General features: G+C 39.3%; 1 protein-coding gene across 2 annotated transcripts; it reads right to left on the minus strand.

Annotated features, from left to right (window-relative positions):
• Positions 1 to 173: 173 nt before the first annotated feature.
• LOC111839605 (sodium-dependent lysophosphatidylcholine symporter 1-like) lies at positions 174 to 16,477 on the minus strand. 2 transcript variants are annotated; one of them, XM_023803665.2, is made up of 14 exons: positions 16,119 to 16,475; positions 15,435 to 15,554; positions 14,690 to 14,814; positions 12,842 to 12,974; positions 12,217 to 12,295; positions 11,444 to 11,607; positions 10,744 to 10,834; positions 9,479 to 9,600; positions 9,067 to 9,150; positions 6,016 to 6,099; positions 5,728 to 5,840; positions 2,681 to 2,824; positions 1,648 to 1,824; positions 174 to 1,295 (listed from the first exon to the last, which is right to left on the minus strand). In XM_023803665.2, exons 1-14 carry the CDS (start codon positions 16,209 to 16,211, stop codon positions 1,223 to 1,225), a joined length of 1,602 nt encoding a protein of 533 aa, XP_023659433.1. In that variant the 5' UTR covers positions 16,212 to 16,475; the 3' UTR covers positions 174 to 1,222. The 2 variants fall into 2 exon arrangements, with proteins under 2 accessions (XP_023659433.1, XP_023659434.1); XM_023803666.2 differs by lacking the exon at positions 15,435 to 15,554 and having other exon boundaries at positions 16,119 to 16,477.
• Positions 16,478 to 18,351: the final 1,874 nt, after the last annotated feature.

The raw sequence follows: 18,351 nt of genomic DNA on the forward strand, positions 1-18,351 counted from the left end.
TTAACAGGCTGCACAAAACGTCCGTAGCCATTAGATGGCACTATCCTCCTTTTTTTTTTTTTTTTAACTGCATAGCAATGTTACCGTTAGGCAAGTACAGATTCCATATGCTGTATTGTATTCTGATACTGCGTCATTTATTTATTGCTAAGTTCACAATAAGAAACCAATAACACTATTTAAATTTTAATTTTATTGCTGAAGTTACATAAAAAAATGTTACTCAAAATGGCATCATTAGCGTGTCTATGCACTTTAAAAGGTTCAGGTCTGTATTAAACACCTGTTCATTGTTTTCTTTGCAAAAAAAGTTACATGTAACAGCATCCACCCATTTGTCTTACATCACAGGGTCAAAGGGAGCTCAGGCAGCAAAGGACAAAGCACACATGGGCTATCATACACTATCAACAACCAACTGACCTAACTGCGTGACATTGGAGGAACCCAGAATACGCAAAGGATCCGTGTACACACAGGATTCAACTCCAGTCTTTGAGGTGTGAGGCAATAATGCTAATCACTTAGTAACCGTGTGTCCCAGGTCATAATACATACAGTTGTGGAAATAATTAGGAGACCAATTTTTAAACAAATCTGGTTCAATTGTGGTTCTGCTGGCAGAAGGCTACGCTAAACAGCAGGATGCTTTCAGGTTCAAAATTTCTAAGACAGCAGTACAGAAAAATAAGGTGAAGCAGGAGAAACTGGGAACGACCAGAAACCAGCCAGGTAAAAGGCGGAAGCGACATTCTAATGCCAGAGATGATCGTTGACTTATCTGACAGTTTCTCATAAATCAAAGGATGACATCAAGTGAAGATGTGAGGTGCACTGCTAGGATAGTTTGTATCAGGCTCCTAGGAGCAGGACTGAGGTCCCATAGAGCAAGGAAGAAGCCATTCGTTAATGAGAAACAGGGTAGAACCAGACAGCAGTTTGCAGAAAAATATATATTATTCACAGACGGACACCCATAAATTAAGAAATGAGTGAAACAAAAAATTGTGCTGTGGTATCTTAATTTTTTCCACGACTGTATATGGGAAATACCATACAAAATCATTTATCATGTTATATTAAACAAACAGATATTTACTGTACTATGTAATACATACAGAGAGACATACATATTTTGTCTAAGGTACGTTTCATCCATTTGGCTTTTCAAAGACAGAGGCTTACAGAGGTCTGCTTTTCATAAAACAAAGCAGAAAGGCTTCTAGTTGGGACTTGATTTGGATGGGTCTGGGGTGGCCTCAATGCTGATTTGATCCAAGTTTGCATTCACCTTTCTGTTGGGGAAGATGGTGCACAAAAGCATAGAACATCGGTACAGATTGGTATGGTAAAACACACAGATCATACCTCCCAGTCAGATCCAGACCAGTTCATACAATAAATCTTTTAAAATCCATGACCCTACAAAGATATTAGAAAATACTACTCTCGTCCTTTCTATCTTGCAAAACAACTTCATACTTAAGAATGTGTAACACTGATCTTTGATGTTGTAAAATATTTGAACAGGTAAGTTGATTCAGTTCATTCATCCATGCTCCTACTATACAGGTGATGGTTGCTGTAACTAAATAATATGCTTCTGTTCAGTATTTGCAGGTTAAGTCTTAGTAAAAGTGGACTCACACTGCTTCTTCCAGCTCCCTCTGAATCTGCTGGCGCCTCTCCTCATTGATGGGGTAGAAGTAAAAGAGCAGCATCCCAACCAGCAAAAGCACAATGGGCACCGGAGCAAAAAGCACCCGCAATGTGGTGATCACCCTGTCGTTGTGCTTGCAGGCACCCGGCTCGTACCCGACAAAACTTTGCAAACAGCAAAGCAGTAGTCGTGTTAAAAAAACATGCGCACAGAAGTGCAGCAGAGCAGTTCCATTTGGTTCATCATTATAGTATCTTATTAGTAGCTTGGCTTTACTAATCATTATAGTATCTTATTAGTAGCTTGGCTTTACTAATAATCTTCTTCATTTCCCAATGTCTTAATTTCTCATATCATAAACTTCAGTGAACCACAGCTGGGCTTCATGTTGTCTGTTTTCATCAGTTGTTTTATACAAATTGAACAAAGCCTCGATTGCTTACCACCTTATGTCTTGTGTTGTATTGTGAATGAAACATTTACACACCAATACCTACAGGGCTTTTCAGCCATATGGGATGGATATTTCTTAAGTTCTTCAGTAATTTGTGAATTTCAGTTTATTTCTGCACTCCCAATAATTAACTGTTGTACTATAAATTCACCAATTGTGTTGGTGACTGTAGATGGCATGTGAAATGATGCAAAACTTAAGATGGATTTTTACTATAATGTAAAAGTACATTGACTGTGAGTACTTTGGCTGCATAGTGAATACCATGTTATATAAAGTATAGTAAACAGTGTACAACTAATTTGTTGCACTACACTGTAGAATACCACCCTAATAATAATAACACAAAAGGTGGGATTACTGTGTAGAACAACTGTAACCTAAGATGCTGATCTGAGATGCCTTGAGGTTTTTCCAAGTTCTACTCGAAGCTAAATTGGAGCAATTATTATGCTGAATTAACATTGATGGCCTTGTGCCTTGAAGCCTCAGTGTTCTTTTCGGTCATACTCAAAACAGCTGAGGAAATGTGACTGATGTAAATGAAAAGAAAAATTTCAACTCACTATAAAGCCAGGGTGGAAATCCCAACTGACATGCCCCCTCCAAACTTATTGCCGAACACAAAGCAGGAATAGAACATGGCCTCCAGGTCCTTGCAGGTTGGGTGCTTCACTTTGAAGTCATCAACCACATCTGGTAGCATTGACCTGAAAGGCAGAGACACTCTAAATCAGAAGGGTTCTTGAATTAGATGCCTGGAGGCTGGGTCTTCAATCCTTAAGTTGAAATGAGTCAGTGCTTTAAAAAAAAGCAGCACACGTCCATTACATCATCATGGTGAGTCAGACATCTGTTACATAAATGCCTAAGCATAAGACCTGGCCCTTAATAACAGCAGCCCTGCAGGTTTCCCAGTTGTCCATAACTACCACATAAATGATCCACTAATGCATGGAGCTTAGACAGAACCAGAGCACCCAGATTTTAGGGGCCTCCATAACCCAGATTCAACAACTAAAAGGAATAGGCTGTACTGCAGGGTTGTTGTAAGATGTGTAAAACTGTATATGGCTTAAAACTTCCCATAGTCTTGAAAATGCGCAAGTTGAAGCTGCATTGTTTCGAGTTCCTCTTTAAGTAACATCTAGATTTCCACACATTACTTGTTTGTAAATGACTAAATATAAAATGCACAAACTTCCCCATTTTATTGGTTTTTAGATGTTACGGGAACTGGTGTAGTTTCCTCTACGCCTGCAATGGTTATGACACTACCATTTTTAAAAATATATTTATTTTTCAACCTCTTTTTTTCTGCAATAAGGAAAGTACTTCTTAATGTTTATTAATATGTAATTTCTTTTGAACATGACTCAAACAACTTTCACACCACTATGTCCACCAACACTTTTTTCTCTGTTTATGACATTGCTCTCAAAACAGAAGGTGAATATTTATGAACAAATCTGGTAAATTATTTGGTAAATGGCTCTAACATCAGAAGCCTGATAACCATGAAATAAAACAAATTTGCAAAGTACTAAATTACGATATTTTTAACTATTTATTAAAACTAAATGAACCAAGTAACAATGGGCCTCATTCACCAATATTTTCTTAAGAATTCTCTTAAATTTGTTCCTGCGAAATTTGTTAAGAACAACCTACGTCGGATTCATGACGTGTTCTTAAGTAGCAGAATTGTTCACACCTTTGTTCTTAAGAATGGTGAATCCCACGTCTTCGTAACTGAAAGCGCGTACCAATTTGCCCTAATTAAATAGGGAAACGCCCTGCAATTTCCCATAAAAGGGCATGAGACTGTAGGCAGCGTGTGCAAGGAATGGCGAAGAGGCACGCAGGTTGTGAGCCGCTTGGCAATAAGAGGGGAAAAAAAACTTCAGTAATGCTGAAGTAGAAGTATTAATACAGTAAAATCCCAATATAGTAGACTCGCTTATAACGGAATCTCATCTATAACGGACGAGGTCCGCTGGTCCCGGCCGTGCGTATTTAAGAACATGCAGAAAAAGTATCGGATATAGCGGACTCGCATTTAACGGAATTTCGCTTATAACGGACAAACAATTTAGTCCCCAGCGCCGCTTTTAGCTGTAGTTTTGTTCGGCTATAACGGACATGCAGCTCCGCCGACAAGGCGCGTGGCGTGCCGGTGATATCCAGCGCAGATACGGAGTCGGGATTATTAATAGTCACGCATCTGATCAGGTAAAGTTGGATTACTACATGTACAATATAATAGTCTATATCATAAGTATGTCTGCTGGGGTGTGGCATGATTAAATGATGTCCTTTATTTGTGTTCTGGGCATACAGCAACTATGGATATAACGGACCTTGGATATAATGGACTGTTTTGCCAGGTCACTTGAAGTCCGTTATAACTGGATTTTACTGTACAGGAGGTAAATGCAAATAGACACACGTTATTTAGTAGCCTAACCAATGGATATAAAGCCCCCAAGAAAGCTGACACATGGAAAGATATCACCTTCTCTGTGAATGCTGTGTACCAAATAAATCTAAATAACATGCGTTCCCTTCTCAGAGCACGATTGTCAAGCTCTTCAAGAAGTAACAGAAATGCTATTTTGATAGCAAGGCCAATGCGCAGAAACAGGCCTATTTAAAATCCGCATGATTGCCGTTACTACCATGAAAATAATTTTTACACTTTAAAATTATTTTTTATATTTTACTTTTATAAATTATTCAAATACTATAATTTTATCAACTGAAGAATGAACAAAACTGCTATAACCGATTATTTTGAACAAACTATCATTACTCAAATGTGCGTACGAATGGTCTTGAGTGTGCTTAGATTCTGTTCTTAGCTAAGAACAAATTCATATAAGAAAACATTGGTGAATGTCAGAATCTTCGTTAAAAAGTGCATACGTGGGGTTTAAGAACAAATTTGTTCATAAGAACGTTTGGTGAATGAGGCCCAATGTTTCTAAAATTTTAAAAGCATATCTGACTCCTTTCAATCCAACCAATTCTTCCCGCTTAATTACTTCAAGTATTTGTGTTATTTCAATCCATAACAGGGGTGGTTTGGGGACGCAGTGTTTAGCACTGTTGCCTCACACCTCTGGGACTAAGGTGGAGTTTGCATGTTCTCCCCGTGTTGTGATGGTATGTTAAATTGGAGTTACCAAATTGCCCTTAGATGAGAATGGTATGTGAGTGTACTCTACAATGGGTTGGCACCCTTCCTGGGTTTACCCATAGACTCTGGAAGCCCCGTGACCCTGAATTGGACATGGGGGTACAGAAAATGGATTGATGAATCCATAACCCAACCTTGAAACACACTACTAGAATTTTTAACATACTTTAGAGAATAAAGCAAAATAAACTTAAGAATAAAAAGAATCAAAATCCAAAAATGTAATAAGGAAACTTCAATTATGTTTTTAGGCAAGGAATGCAAACTGCTAGCAACATAAATGGGTAAACCATAATCTGAATAAGTGACTGTGAATGTAAATATCAGATGTGGGGAAATTCCCAGGTCATTTTCATGTAGCCCAGACAGGAGGAGTGTCTCAGTGACAGTGAATGCTGAAGAGGAAGAACTCACCAGGGAAGCAAGTATAATGCTGCAAGACTGGATCCAGCTAGGGTGGACATGAGGATGTAGGTTGGGAGGTGGGTCTTCACAGAGGCAATGATGATCAGAGTTGGGATGTATATCTACAGAATATATCAAGGCTTAAGCTTGGAATGGTGGCTGAGAATATCTGAAGTTCCAGCATGGAAATAAGTTTAATCATGCTTTATTGAATTAAGTATCTTAAATATCTTAAAATTTTTGAGTGTAATAGAATAACTCTATAAAGATCTCATGCTATAGAAAAGACTAACTGACCGACAGCCCAATAAAGATAGTGGTCTTCTTGCCAAGTCTCAGAAGAAGCATCTGCCATACTGGAATAGACAGTGTAGAGGCACTCTGCATACAAAAGAACAGTGGAAACGGGCTACAATCAAACAGTACAACTATCTGAACCTAAATATACACATTTTTTTAAAAATTTAAAAAAAAAAATTGCATGTTTCTGGAAAGGACTTTTTTTTGTTCCTTTCAAAAAATGGATCAGTCACAGTTATTGTGATATTAATAGATGTTTTGGCACAAGCCCCACGTCCTTGTATTTGATTATACAGCCTATTTGGCCTAGCGTGAAATACATGTTGTTGATACACAGACTGCATGTATGTGGACATTCGTATTCGTTGGAGGAATTGCCTAATTAAGCTACACCTATTGTTGACAGAGGTGTAATATTTATTATTAAGCACACTAACACGCAATGCCTCCAAGAAATATAAAGAGCAGAATGGGTGGTTGTACAGAAGAGGAATTTCCACTTGGCACCATCCTAAGACGCCATTTTTCCAGCAAGTCAGTTTACCACATTTCTGTCCTGCTAGTTCTGCTCAACCGTAAGTTAAGTGATTATGAAGTCGTAATATCTGGGAGCAAGTTCAGTTGCAAAGTGGCAGCCACAAAACCTCCCAGAAAGGGACCTGATAGGCCAATATTAATACTCAACCTGAATTAGGGTGACCAGATAATCCATGTCAGGGAGGACACTCTGAGCTAGGACAGGAATTGTAAATTACCATTTCAATTAAGCGGACCTGGATTTCACTTGAGCACTCAGCTCTTGCTGTGTGCTGATTGGTCAGTCTCCTATAATCATGCATGTGTCACTAATGCTAATGTGAAACAGCTGGATGAGTCTTTCAGTCAAGGAAACAAACCAGTCAAAGCACAAGAAGACCTAAACTATTTAGCCGAGCACAGGAGCCTTTCAATTAGAAAGTAGTTTGTAAAACCCGAAGTAGCTCAAAGTGTCCTCCCTGACATGGATTGTCTGGTCACCCTAACCTGAATGGCAAATCTAATGGAAAGGCTATTACAACAACAAAGGGTTGACCAACTTCATATTAATACCGTTGATTTTGGAATAAGACGTTTCAAAAGCTGGTATTCGCATACAGTTGCCCATACAGTGTATGAATATCTGAAACAAACCATTCCCTGCCACTCAATCCACTTTCACAATAAGGATGTACCAACAGGTCTTACACAACAAATTCTGGGAATATTAGTACTATTAGCTGCTGATCCCATGGGTCATGACCTTTGTTTTCTTCCTGCTGTATCTTGCTGTAGTTTCATCTTGTAACTTTTATTTTGAGTATCTTCAGATCCTCTTTCTCTTCTGTGATACACAATTTTCTTTCCCTTCTTTCCTTATATGTTCTGTATACAAATTTAAATGGAGCATAGCAATAGCATGCATGCTTCTATATCTCTTTCACTGATCTGAAACCAATCAGTTTCTTAATATTCCATTCCAACTGTAGCTTCTTGTCCAGTGTAGAAATTCTTAATAAAGACAGTAAGATGCCCTTGTACACCCATTTCCCTATGAACATTCCTTAAACTAAAAGAGTTATAGGATTTGTTGCAACTAATAAAATTTTGACATCTTCCCACTATTCCTTTGTTTTTTGATTATCCATCAGGTACTGACACACTCGTTCCTCAGCTTTTCCTGAATCATACATCAGGCAATTCACTTCCTATGTTGGGCTGTAATCTGCACTGGACAATTCACTTTCTATGTAGGGTGGTAATGTGCACGGGAGAATTCACTTCCTACTGTATGTAGGGCGGTAATCTGCACTGGACAATTCACTTCCTATGTAGGGTGGTAATCTGCACTGGACGATCTTTAACACAAGTTTACTGGCACATGAGATGAGGGAAATCATATGAGTTCACATACCCTGTCAGGTCTCTATTCCAGTCTCTTCCTGTAGGCCTTCTTCAATTACTTTGCCCATGTAAAGTGGATGTAAGTGTGCATGTAAGTGTGAGTGTGACTGTATGTTTTGATGTTGTCTAGACTGGTATATCTTCGGAGGGGAAATTAGCCCAGGCCTACCGATACTGGGGGTACCCGTGTGGGCTTCCAGCCTCCAGCTGGAGCTCATGCACACGCACACAAAAAGTCTGTTTATCTCCAGGTCTAATTCCTTCATGCAGAGTTCTAGTAGAGGGTTCTTTGAGACCAATAACCATTGATTTTCTGGACATATTTTTTGTTGTTCTGTGGGGGCCAAGACAACATTATATGATTCGTTTTATATAAAACCACTCTCCTGTACCTATGCTTCACATTAATGGGATTCCTCCAGTCCAACACCTGCCAAAATACATATTAGCTTCATATTTCAAGGTAACGTCACCGAATCATTTTTGCTAAGCAATTAATATATTTCTCTCTCTTGTTACTCAAGGCTGAAGAGTTTTAGTACCTGTTGTTGTTTAGCTAACCTAAAACAATGAATACTCTCAATTATTTTAGATAAATTTGCAGTAATGTATTTTCTAAGGAGAGAAAGCTATACAAAAAGACCATAGGCCAGTGTTATAAGTGTCTGACAATTTTTGCCTTACATTGCACCTTCCGTGAAGTACTGTACCAGGAATGAGTGACGGTAAGGCCACTCAATTTTCATATCATGTCCTACACACAACAAGCTCTGTATTATACCACCTCCCTCAATGACGTGCCATTAGGTGTCGGTGGATATGCTAAGCAAATTCACAGAAATAAGCTTTTTATAACTGTCATAGTACAATAACTTCTGGGAAGTCAAACTGAGAGATAGGAGTTGAGTCATTTTCAATCGCTTTTAAATTATCCATTAACTTTGATTATTTGAAGAGCCTTCCATTAAGCCATCACCACCATGCAACATAAAGCAGAATACTGGTCCTACAAGTAAAAGCAATGCTCCAGCAGCAGGCCTAAAGCACAGTACACATGAAGGGTGACCACAATGCAGTTTTGGCTAAAAGCTATCTCAGATAACACCACTGTGGTTGGAGAGTACTTACCAGCAGGATGAGGACAAGGTGCTGGAAATAGGCCCCCAGACCAGCAACATGGGTATTGAACAAAGCAAAATTCCCCTGAGCCATCTGTAAAGGGGCCACAGTGTTAAAAGCAGGCAGAGGAAGATTATAGGATGCTGTTATCATGTTGATCATTATGTTACTCATCATTAGCATGTCACACTCATCACCATACTGTGATATAGTACAGGGTAAGGTGTTTTTATGGTTTATTTTGGACAAAATAGAGATTTAAACATGTAAGACATCCATTAACGAAATCCACTGACTACACCTGGAAACCAACTTGACTCTTATTACAATTTCCTACCTGTGTTAATACCTCCTTCTGTATTAACTATCAGGATTTAACAGAGGCTCTATTTACACACCTGATTCCTTCGTACGAAATTACCTGAAAAGCCAGGGACGAAAAAAGGAACCCAAAAATAAGCCAGGTGTAGGGGGTGTGATTCACCACCATTTTCAAGCAGGTCAAGTATGGCATACGAAGTCGGCCCAGGGTGCTGAGAGGAGCTGCAGCAACAGAATTCAGATTTCATACTGACTTGCAGTATTAAATTTCGACTGCGCTAGAACTGAAGGTCACACAACTTGGCGTGAGGTGAGAGAAATATTGAAGAAAAAACAAATAAGCAGCAATAAAAATAGAAATAAACAAAACTGTTATTTTTCTTACCTTTATAAGGTAATATAAGTTGCCCAAGGAAAAACATGACTTTTTAAAAAACACGATTTTATTAATACTGAGTAAAATAATGTGCATATCCATTGACTACCTGTTAAAATACCTGGATATTGACTAGGGGTGTAACAATACATCGATTTGTATCGATATATCGATTCAACGGCAAACGATCCGATGCATCGATGTGACCGCATAAATACATGCATTTTTCTTTTCTGGCCTGTTCCAGTATTGTTTTCATGTTCCACTCCGACGTATACATGGTTTACACCAGGGGTGCCCAATACATCGATTGCGATCTACTGGTCGATCGCAAAGGTAGTGTGGGTAGATCGTATGGCATAAAAAAATAGAGGATGGATGACGCGTTCAACCGCGCCAGCTGCTGCAAGCTACCGAGTCGCCTAGTTAGCCTCCAATTTATTTCTACTAAACTTAAGAAAGGGTATAAAAATGAATAGGGGAGCTGGACCAAGTAAGAAGCCTCTAGCACATGAGAGGGTCATACGAGCAGGTCATGACAGTTTTGGACATACTTTTTGTTACACTTTTGTATTTGTCTGGAGAAGACTTGATTCAAAATAAAAATTATTCACCATGTTAATCTACATCCATCCAAAGTTTTTATTTTTACCTTATTGCACTTTATTTTGCTTGATTTATGGGACATACTTGACTACACTAGATTTTGTTTACAGTTTCCGATAAAATATCCCTCCCAGATCAGTCCACATTTCTAATGCTCCAGCAGCACATCTGAGCAAAGCAATGTGACTGACTAGCAGAATCAGATGCACTCATTTCAATTTTCGAACAGGTCTGCACTCTAACACTGTGAAGGCCGAGCTGGCTGTTAGGAAACCCAGCATTGTCCTGCACCTCGTAAGCAAACGTGCCTCATTTAACTCCTTCCCCCAAAGGCACAAGCAGCCCCTCATACCCTTTTCCTATCACCCACCCCCCAGACTTACCAAGCTGCTCTTTGACACCCAGGAATAGCACCATGCAGCACAGGAGGTAGAGCATCCCCATGATTACAGCAGCAATCACATAGGCCCTCCTCTGAATGTCACAGGGGCAAGAATAAAACAAAATGGAAATTGGTATGTAATTCAAAGTCAAATTTAAAATTCAAATCTAAAAACAACCCACATGCTTGCGATAAATGCAAATAGTTTACACTTGGCTGCTACAGTGTCATTTTGAAACTGTTTGACACTAGAAAAAAGTACAACTGGTGAGAACTATGGGTCTTATCATATAAAAATCATCAATTATCAATCCCTTTCTGGGAGTTCCAACATCCTGTGAAGCAACAACTACAAAGCCCCCCCCGTCCCCGTCCCAGCCCCAGCAAATTAGCCATTAAAATCACTAATGATCTTTACAGCAAATTCAATATTGCACCAACCAATTTAACATCTTAATACAGTCATAACTGAACGACCAACTCCATTAGTATATTTTTTTATAAAGAGAAAGATGGCATGTATTATTTACAATTAGTGTTAAGCCATTTGTGTTAGTATCTGTCATTTGTTTGTTACAACATTTAGCCAAACAAAACAGAAAATCATTAGGTCTGATATCAGATAACATTTATGCGTCGCTTTGATTCTTTGTGTGGATTTGTTGGAAACCTTCACTCAGACCAAGATGGTGGCCCCTCACTGTTTCCTGCAGAGTATCACTGATGCCTGAAGATATGTTGTGCTGTGAAGGTTCGCTGTGGTTCAGCTGGCTGCAAGCGTGAGCCTTCTTGGCGTGATAAACCCCCACAATTTGACCCTGAATGCCTGCTCCAGCTAACGCGGACAACACTTCCACACCCATTCCTGTTGGGTAAAAGAAAATACTCTTTTCGAAAAGGAAAGTAACAGTCAATAAATATAATGTGAATTCAATAAAAACAGACTTTCAGGTATATTGCAGAAATGCAGGCTAATGCAGGATCATTCACAACTGATGGCTCTGTTCCTCTCACTTCGTGAACAGGAGCTGGCCCACCTTCCCATGATAAGGTAATGCGAATGGGAAGAGACTCTGAGGACGGGGCCCGGCAAACATAGGACTGTCTCCTGATAACAAGGCAAACAGCGCATAATTACAGCTTTATGTTTGCATTACTCCATTTTAGCATAAAACGTTCAAAGATGATACAATGAACTAAGCAAAAAATTGGCAAGTAGGTCCTGAAAAACTAGGGGCTCCATAAAGGTAGAACACAATTAAAGGAACGTATGCAAAAATTCAAAACTAACCTTAGTCTCAGGGGTGGAGTAAGGTATAGGCTATCCAAAGAATAAACATTAAATCAGGCCAGTCAAACATCTGTCAGCCTCTATCGTAATTCTCACATTGCACAGATGTGGATTAATGCTCTTATTTTATGGAGGCGTCCCAAAAAGTAACAGTGAAATGAAAAGAAAGCAAAAGCATTATACTGTATCCCGTGGCTGAGTCTCGGTCTTTCTGGCTCCCCCCTAGGAACATGTTGAGGGACGAGTAAGGGACATGGTAACACTGTGAAGATAAGAGTAAAACACAATAGACTGACAGTGTAAAACCAACAAAATGTATACACATAATAACATACCATTTGTAAATTAGGATGCAAAACAATGTGGTAACCATTGGAATACAACCACTCCTTGATTAAGCGAAATGATCACTAAGTGAAAATTACGGTAGCCTAGCTGTGACCATGATTGTGCTTACGACTTCAGCCTTCCATACTTAATTTCTTTTATTCTTTATAAATTGGACATTTTTAACCTTTTGTACAAACTAATTCAAAGACCTCTCTCACTCCGATTTGCATTGTTGGAAGCCATACAAAATTTGGTCATAAATGTGTGCACGGGTTGGAATATTTTTTTTATTACCACCATGTTTGTGAATGGTCACTAACCAAGGTAGTCGCTAAAGAAGAAGTGGTTGTATCACTAAAACTGTATTTTTCAGCTTTATGAAGGATATCTATTGAGTCAGTAACTGATAAATAGGGCTAAGTGTCTTCTACATAGGGACATGTGGAAAACAGAAGACGATGGACGGTGATTGCCTCACACTCATAAAGGTATCGAAGAGGCAGCACATGGTGAAATACCAGATGAAGCTGAATGTTGGAGACATGGTTTGCTGAGGTGTGTACCAGAGCATAACGTAGGAGACAATCCCAAGGGGTGTGGAGAACACTATCCTGGAAGCAACCACAATAAAACCAAATTAAAACTATGTCCCATCCATACAGAAGCTCTGCTCTAAGATAAAGCTAAATTCTGGGTTTTTGGCTGCATAAACAAAAAGCTACTAGGTCTTTAAGATATATAACTGCAGTCACTGAAACATAAGAAATTTACAAACGAGAGGAGGCCATTTGGCCCATCAAGCTCGTTTGGGGAGAACTTAACTAATAGCTAATAGCTTAAATCAGAGCTTGCCTAGCTCTGATTTAAAGGAAACATCTGTTTCCTCAAGACTTCGTGTGAAAATAAGGATGGAATCTTGACTATCAGTCACATTGTTTTATCCTCCACATTCCTTGCTGTGCTGTGCTATGTTATCACATCATGTTATGATTCCGTCCATGACTTGGATACAGGGAAACTTATCACAGATCTCCCACTTCCAAGCTGGAAAAAACATACACAGACTTTCCCAGCTTACATCCTATGCAATTTACAATGACTTAACATACGACTAAAAAAATATATGTAAATGTTTTCAAAAATACATTTTGGATGGCCCAGCAGTACACCCAGCAGCGCTGTATGACAGTTGCCATGGAAAATACTATACTGTATTGCAGCATGGCCAAGCCAGCGTCATACACATCTTCCAGTCTAATTCTCACACCTAAAAGTCAGTGTGATGATCCTATTCTGACATACGTCCATTTCGACGCAGAAGCTGTCTGTCAGAACAGAACCCAGTCATAAGTTGAGGACAGTGTATACTGCATTTTGAAAACTAAAATTAAAGAGTAAACCATTGTTGTGTTACCACTTTGTTACCACAAGTTTATGTGCTTCCAGAAACTACAATTGTAGGTTCTGTAAATGCTGAACAAATTTAACATGCAGAAGTTCTGGAAGATTTAACAAATTGCCTGAATTAGATTCCACAGGGATGCTCTGATATCACAATGCTCCTAGAGAGGCTGACCGCATGTTGGGTGGACATATTTCCACAGGTCCAAGACCAGGTTCAAGTCACGTGTCATACTGCATAAATTTCATGAAATGTTGTAATAACTTGTTAATAACATAGACAACTGTATTTACATGAAACATGCTACACACAAAAATAATCTTTAACAAATAAAGCACATGGATGAGAAGCAGCACTGGAGATTTGCTTAACCAATGCAATGAACTTGTGCTATGTAGGAAACTATGCTGGGCCATTAAATGTTTTGCATTTGGCATTTTAGAATGACAAACCCTGTGTAAAAACTTGCTTTTTTGCATGCATTTCCTTACATTTTTGTGCATAGGATCATCATGTTTAAAAGAGGCACCTCAATAATCACCTCTGGGCAAATGCCGCTGAGTTAGACAGGACAATAAGCATTTCAATGTTCCAATTCAATTCAATTAAAAAAACTTTATTTGTCCCCGAGGGGCAATTAAGGTACACTGGGCAGTTGAACAAGGACACAGTGATGCAAAGTGCAACAGTGATTACAGTATTGAGAAGGTTCTGTGCAAAATTGCAGTCAATCAGGTAGATTCCATACATTGTTGAAAATTTGTTCCAGCAAAAAGCAACAGAGGATAATATGAAAGTGATATCTTATACATAAAATATACACAATTATTTATGTTTACTTTATATATGTGTTTGTTTATATCAGATGTGGGTGGGAGGAGAAGGAGAAGGTTATAAAAATGGAAGAAATGGCAGGTCATTTACCAGGGAATAAGTTTTCCAATACGAGTCTTGTGACTTTTGCTGACAATGTATCCCACCAGGGGGTCAGAAATGGCATCCCAGGCTCGACCAAGGAACAGGATCATAGAGGTGGAGAATGCCCCCATCTGGAGATGAGACCCAAAATATCTGAATATGAAAAGCATGTGGAATCCATTTTTTTTAGCTTTACCCAACAACGTGAATGCCAATAAAATTGTTGTTTTTTATATGTAGCAATAAATGAATATTTGTCCATCTTTACAGTTAGATAACCTCATATCATGGGACAATGCAAACCCCATTTTAGACAAGATCTGTTGCACAGTACTCTGCTATCACACTCCAACAGACTGATTGCCATAGATTTGAAGAACAAGTTTCACAAAGTGCCACAAAACCATCACTTCCTTCTCTTTTTACTCTTATTGAAATCTTACTAAGGTCATCAAGTTACTATTATGTTTTTTTTAACATTCAAAAGCACTATTTCACTCACCAAGACCCTGTAAAAGGAAAAACGTGAAAGATGAGTGAAAGGAGCAATAGAGGCTGCAAAAATTATAGAAACAGGTAAACATTGCAAATTCTGTAAGTTATACCATTTGGGAAATGTATCTTGCACTAATATGCACTTTGGGTCAGAAAATGTGTCAGAGACAAACATCACACCAATTCCCCAAAGCTCACAAGTGCATCAGCTTACAAGACAAATGAAGTTGCTGTGTCACTGAGGAGTAGTGCTCACCTGAACGACATCCAGCAGAAAAATTTGCAAAAAGAAACCCTTAGTGTTGATTGTCATCTGATATGGGGCACCTCCAACCGCATAACATATTTTCCTGGACAGAGGTAATCCTGACGGCTTCTGCAATTAATGAAGGCAAACTTCCTACATTTTTTTTACTAAGACCTGTACTGGGCACAAAGTACAGAAGCCGAGGAATGGATGCATGTATTATTTAACGGACACCATACTGCCCTGGAACTCCAAGTTGGTAAGTTAAAGTTTGAACATGAAACATTCTAAGACCCTCCCAGGGGACGGCTGGTATTCAAATAAACTCGAATTCTACTAGGATTGCAAAATAAGCATGATAGCTAATGGGGCGTCACATTACAACCTGTATACAGGCACACACAGAGGAGGTGGGATTCTAACCCTCAATCGTGGAGGTGCGCAGCTGAGCTACCCTGCTTTTACACTTCCACCTGAATAATTAACGGTTATAGTCCAAGACGGTGCGCTATACTGAGTGACATTTTATTGTCAACTGCAAATACTAAATTACCTTACTGATAACTGTTTTGTTAAACGCAGACACATACAAGACAGCTATTAAATATTTTCACAAGATAACATTACTTCTGTTCCCTTATCGCATCTTTTACAAATCGACCCGGTATCTTGCATAAAAATTTTTAATCTTACGGGAGACGCATTGCAATCCGTGCCTTCGGCGATGCACTTTTTCAACTCTTCCGCTGTTATTGCAGCTGAAGTATCCACCGAGTCCTGAGCCATGTCCTCTTGATTACTGAATAACTTTTAGCGACTAAAAGCAAAAGTGTATGGTGTGAGGCGTGCCTCCAAAACGTAGGCGTACGCCTGCCTTCGTTGTTCCAATAGCTGTGGAGCTGAGCGCCGCTTATACTTTATGTTTTAGTTATGTGCATCTTTGCACTGCTATTAACGAATAGCGCAGGCAAGCATGGGGAATTTAGCGATTAGTGGTCATTGCTGACACACCACAGCACACAATGCACAACAAGGAAATGTGTCCTCTGCATTTAACCCATATGTGACATCGTGACATAGCAGGGGGCATCTTATTCAGCGCCCGGGGAGCAGTGCTGATTGGATAATATAATTCTATGACGGTTGTGAAGAAAACTTTAACTCAATGGACAATTTTATCTGAAGTACTTCTTTTTATTAATGTTCCATCAGGATCTGGGTTAAAACTTCTTAGATAAGGCTATTTAGATATGAGGGTTTTCTCAATATTGGTAATGACACAATTGACCGTACTTGTGTTTTACGTCATCTTCCATTGCTGAAGACCAGTTCCAATACTCCAGGACAGAAGTACAGAGGACGGTAATAAAATCCCGTGATGTCGTCTTGCCCCATCCCACTTGGATACATCAGATACATCCTCACCAAACGAGACCAATCCCATGATTCATTGCGTCCCGAGTTTGTTTTTAGAAGGCAAGTTAGCAAGACCAATTTTGCCAAGACCACAAGTATGGTGTTTGCGTTCTTGGTATTGAGAAACACCCATGGAAAAAAACCTCTGAGGGTCAACGGTCGATTGACTGACAAACCATACAATTGCAATTAGATGACCAAGCTGTTTAGTTCCAGTCTACTGCTATCTGTTCCAGTTCTCCATTGCTCTTCCTAACTAAGGCTTTCCATCAAGAGGTAAGGAAACACTGCAGTGAAGACCAAGGTTTTATTTTAAGCTCCCATAGGCTCAGTATAGTGGAACTAAGGCACCAGATGCCCGTAGAAAGCAGAGGAGTGGAAAGGCCAGGAAATTAATACAGTGACAATAAAGCTATGCAAACAGCACCTGGGCCACAACATGTAGCATCAACAACATTAGCATTGTATACTAGGCCAAAGAAATGGGTCTACGTCAATATTTTAAGACTAAGACCATGGATGCACCACATTTGCAACTATTTCACAGTGTTGGGCCAGTAGGAGAAGGTTCTAAAACCTACAATAGTTTTGTTTCTTTATATTGTGCAGAGTACTGCTGGGCTTGTAAGTATTCATAAATTCAGTTAAATATGGTGGCACTTGCCCAGTGCCTATAGGTATCAGGATCTTGAAACCTGTACTAAACTTGAGTAAACTAGAGCTAGTGCATGGATGTACAAGTTGGCTTATTCTCATTTTCTGATCCTAATTATAAGAACATAAGAACTATACAAACGAGAGGAGGCCATTCGGCCCATCGAGCTCGCTTGGGGAGAACTTAACTAATAGCTCAGAGTTGTTAAAATCTTATCTAGCTCTGATTTAAAGGAACCCAAGGATTCAGCTTGCACTACGTTATCAGGAAGACTATTCCATACTCTGACTACAGTACACGCTGTGTAAAGAAGTGCTTCCTTAAATCCAGTTTGAAATGTTCTCCCGCTAATTTCCACCTATGGCCACGAGTTCTTGTATTTGAACTAATGCTGAAGTAACTATTCGGTTGAACAGCATCCAAACCTGTTAGAATCTTATAGACCTGGATCATGTCCCCCCTCAGTCTCCTTTGCTCGAGGCTGAACAGATTTAGCTCAAATAACCTTTCCTCGTATGACATTCCTCTAAGACCAGGAATCATTCTTGTGGCCCTACGCTGCACCTTTTCTAAGGCCGCTATGTCCTTTTTAAGATATGGTGACCAAACCTGTACACAATATTCTAGGTGAGGTCTCACCAAGGAATTGTATAATCTTAGCATTACCTCCCTTGACTTAAACTCCACACACCTGGAGATATACCCCAACATCCTATTGGCCTTTTTTACTGCTTCCCCGCACTGGCGAGAATGAGACATGGAAGCATCAACATACACACCAAGGTCTTTCTCATAATCAGCTACCTTTATTTCAGTAGGTCCCATAAAATACCTGTACTTTATATTTCTGCTCCC

This window comes from Paramormyrops kingsleyae, chromosome 6 (assembly GCF_048594095.1).
Source record: "Paramormyrops kingsleyae isolate MSU_618 chromosome 6, PKINGS_0.4, whole genome shotgun sequence".
NCBI classification, from domain to species: domain Eukaryota; kingdom Metazoa; phylum Chordata; class Actinopteri; order Osteoglossiformes; family Mormyridae; genus Paramormyrops; species Paramormyrops kingsleyae.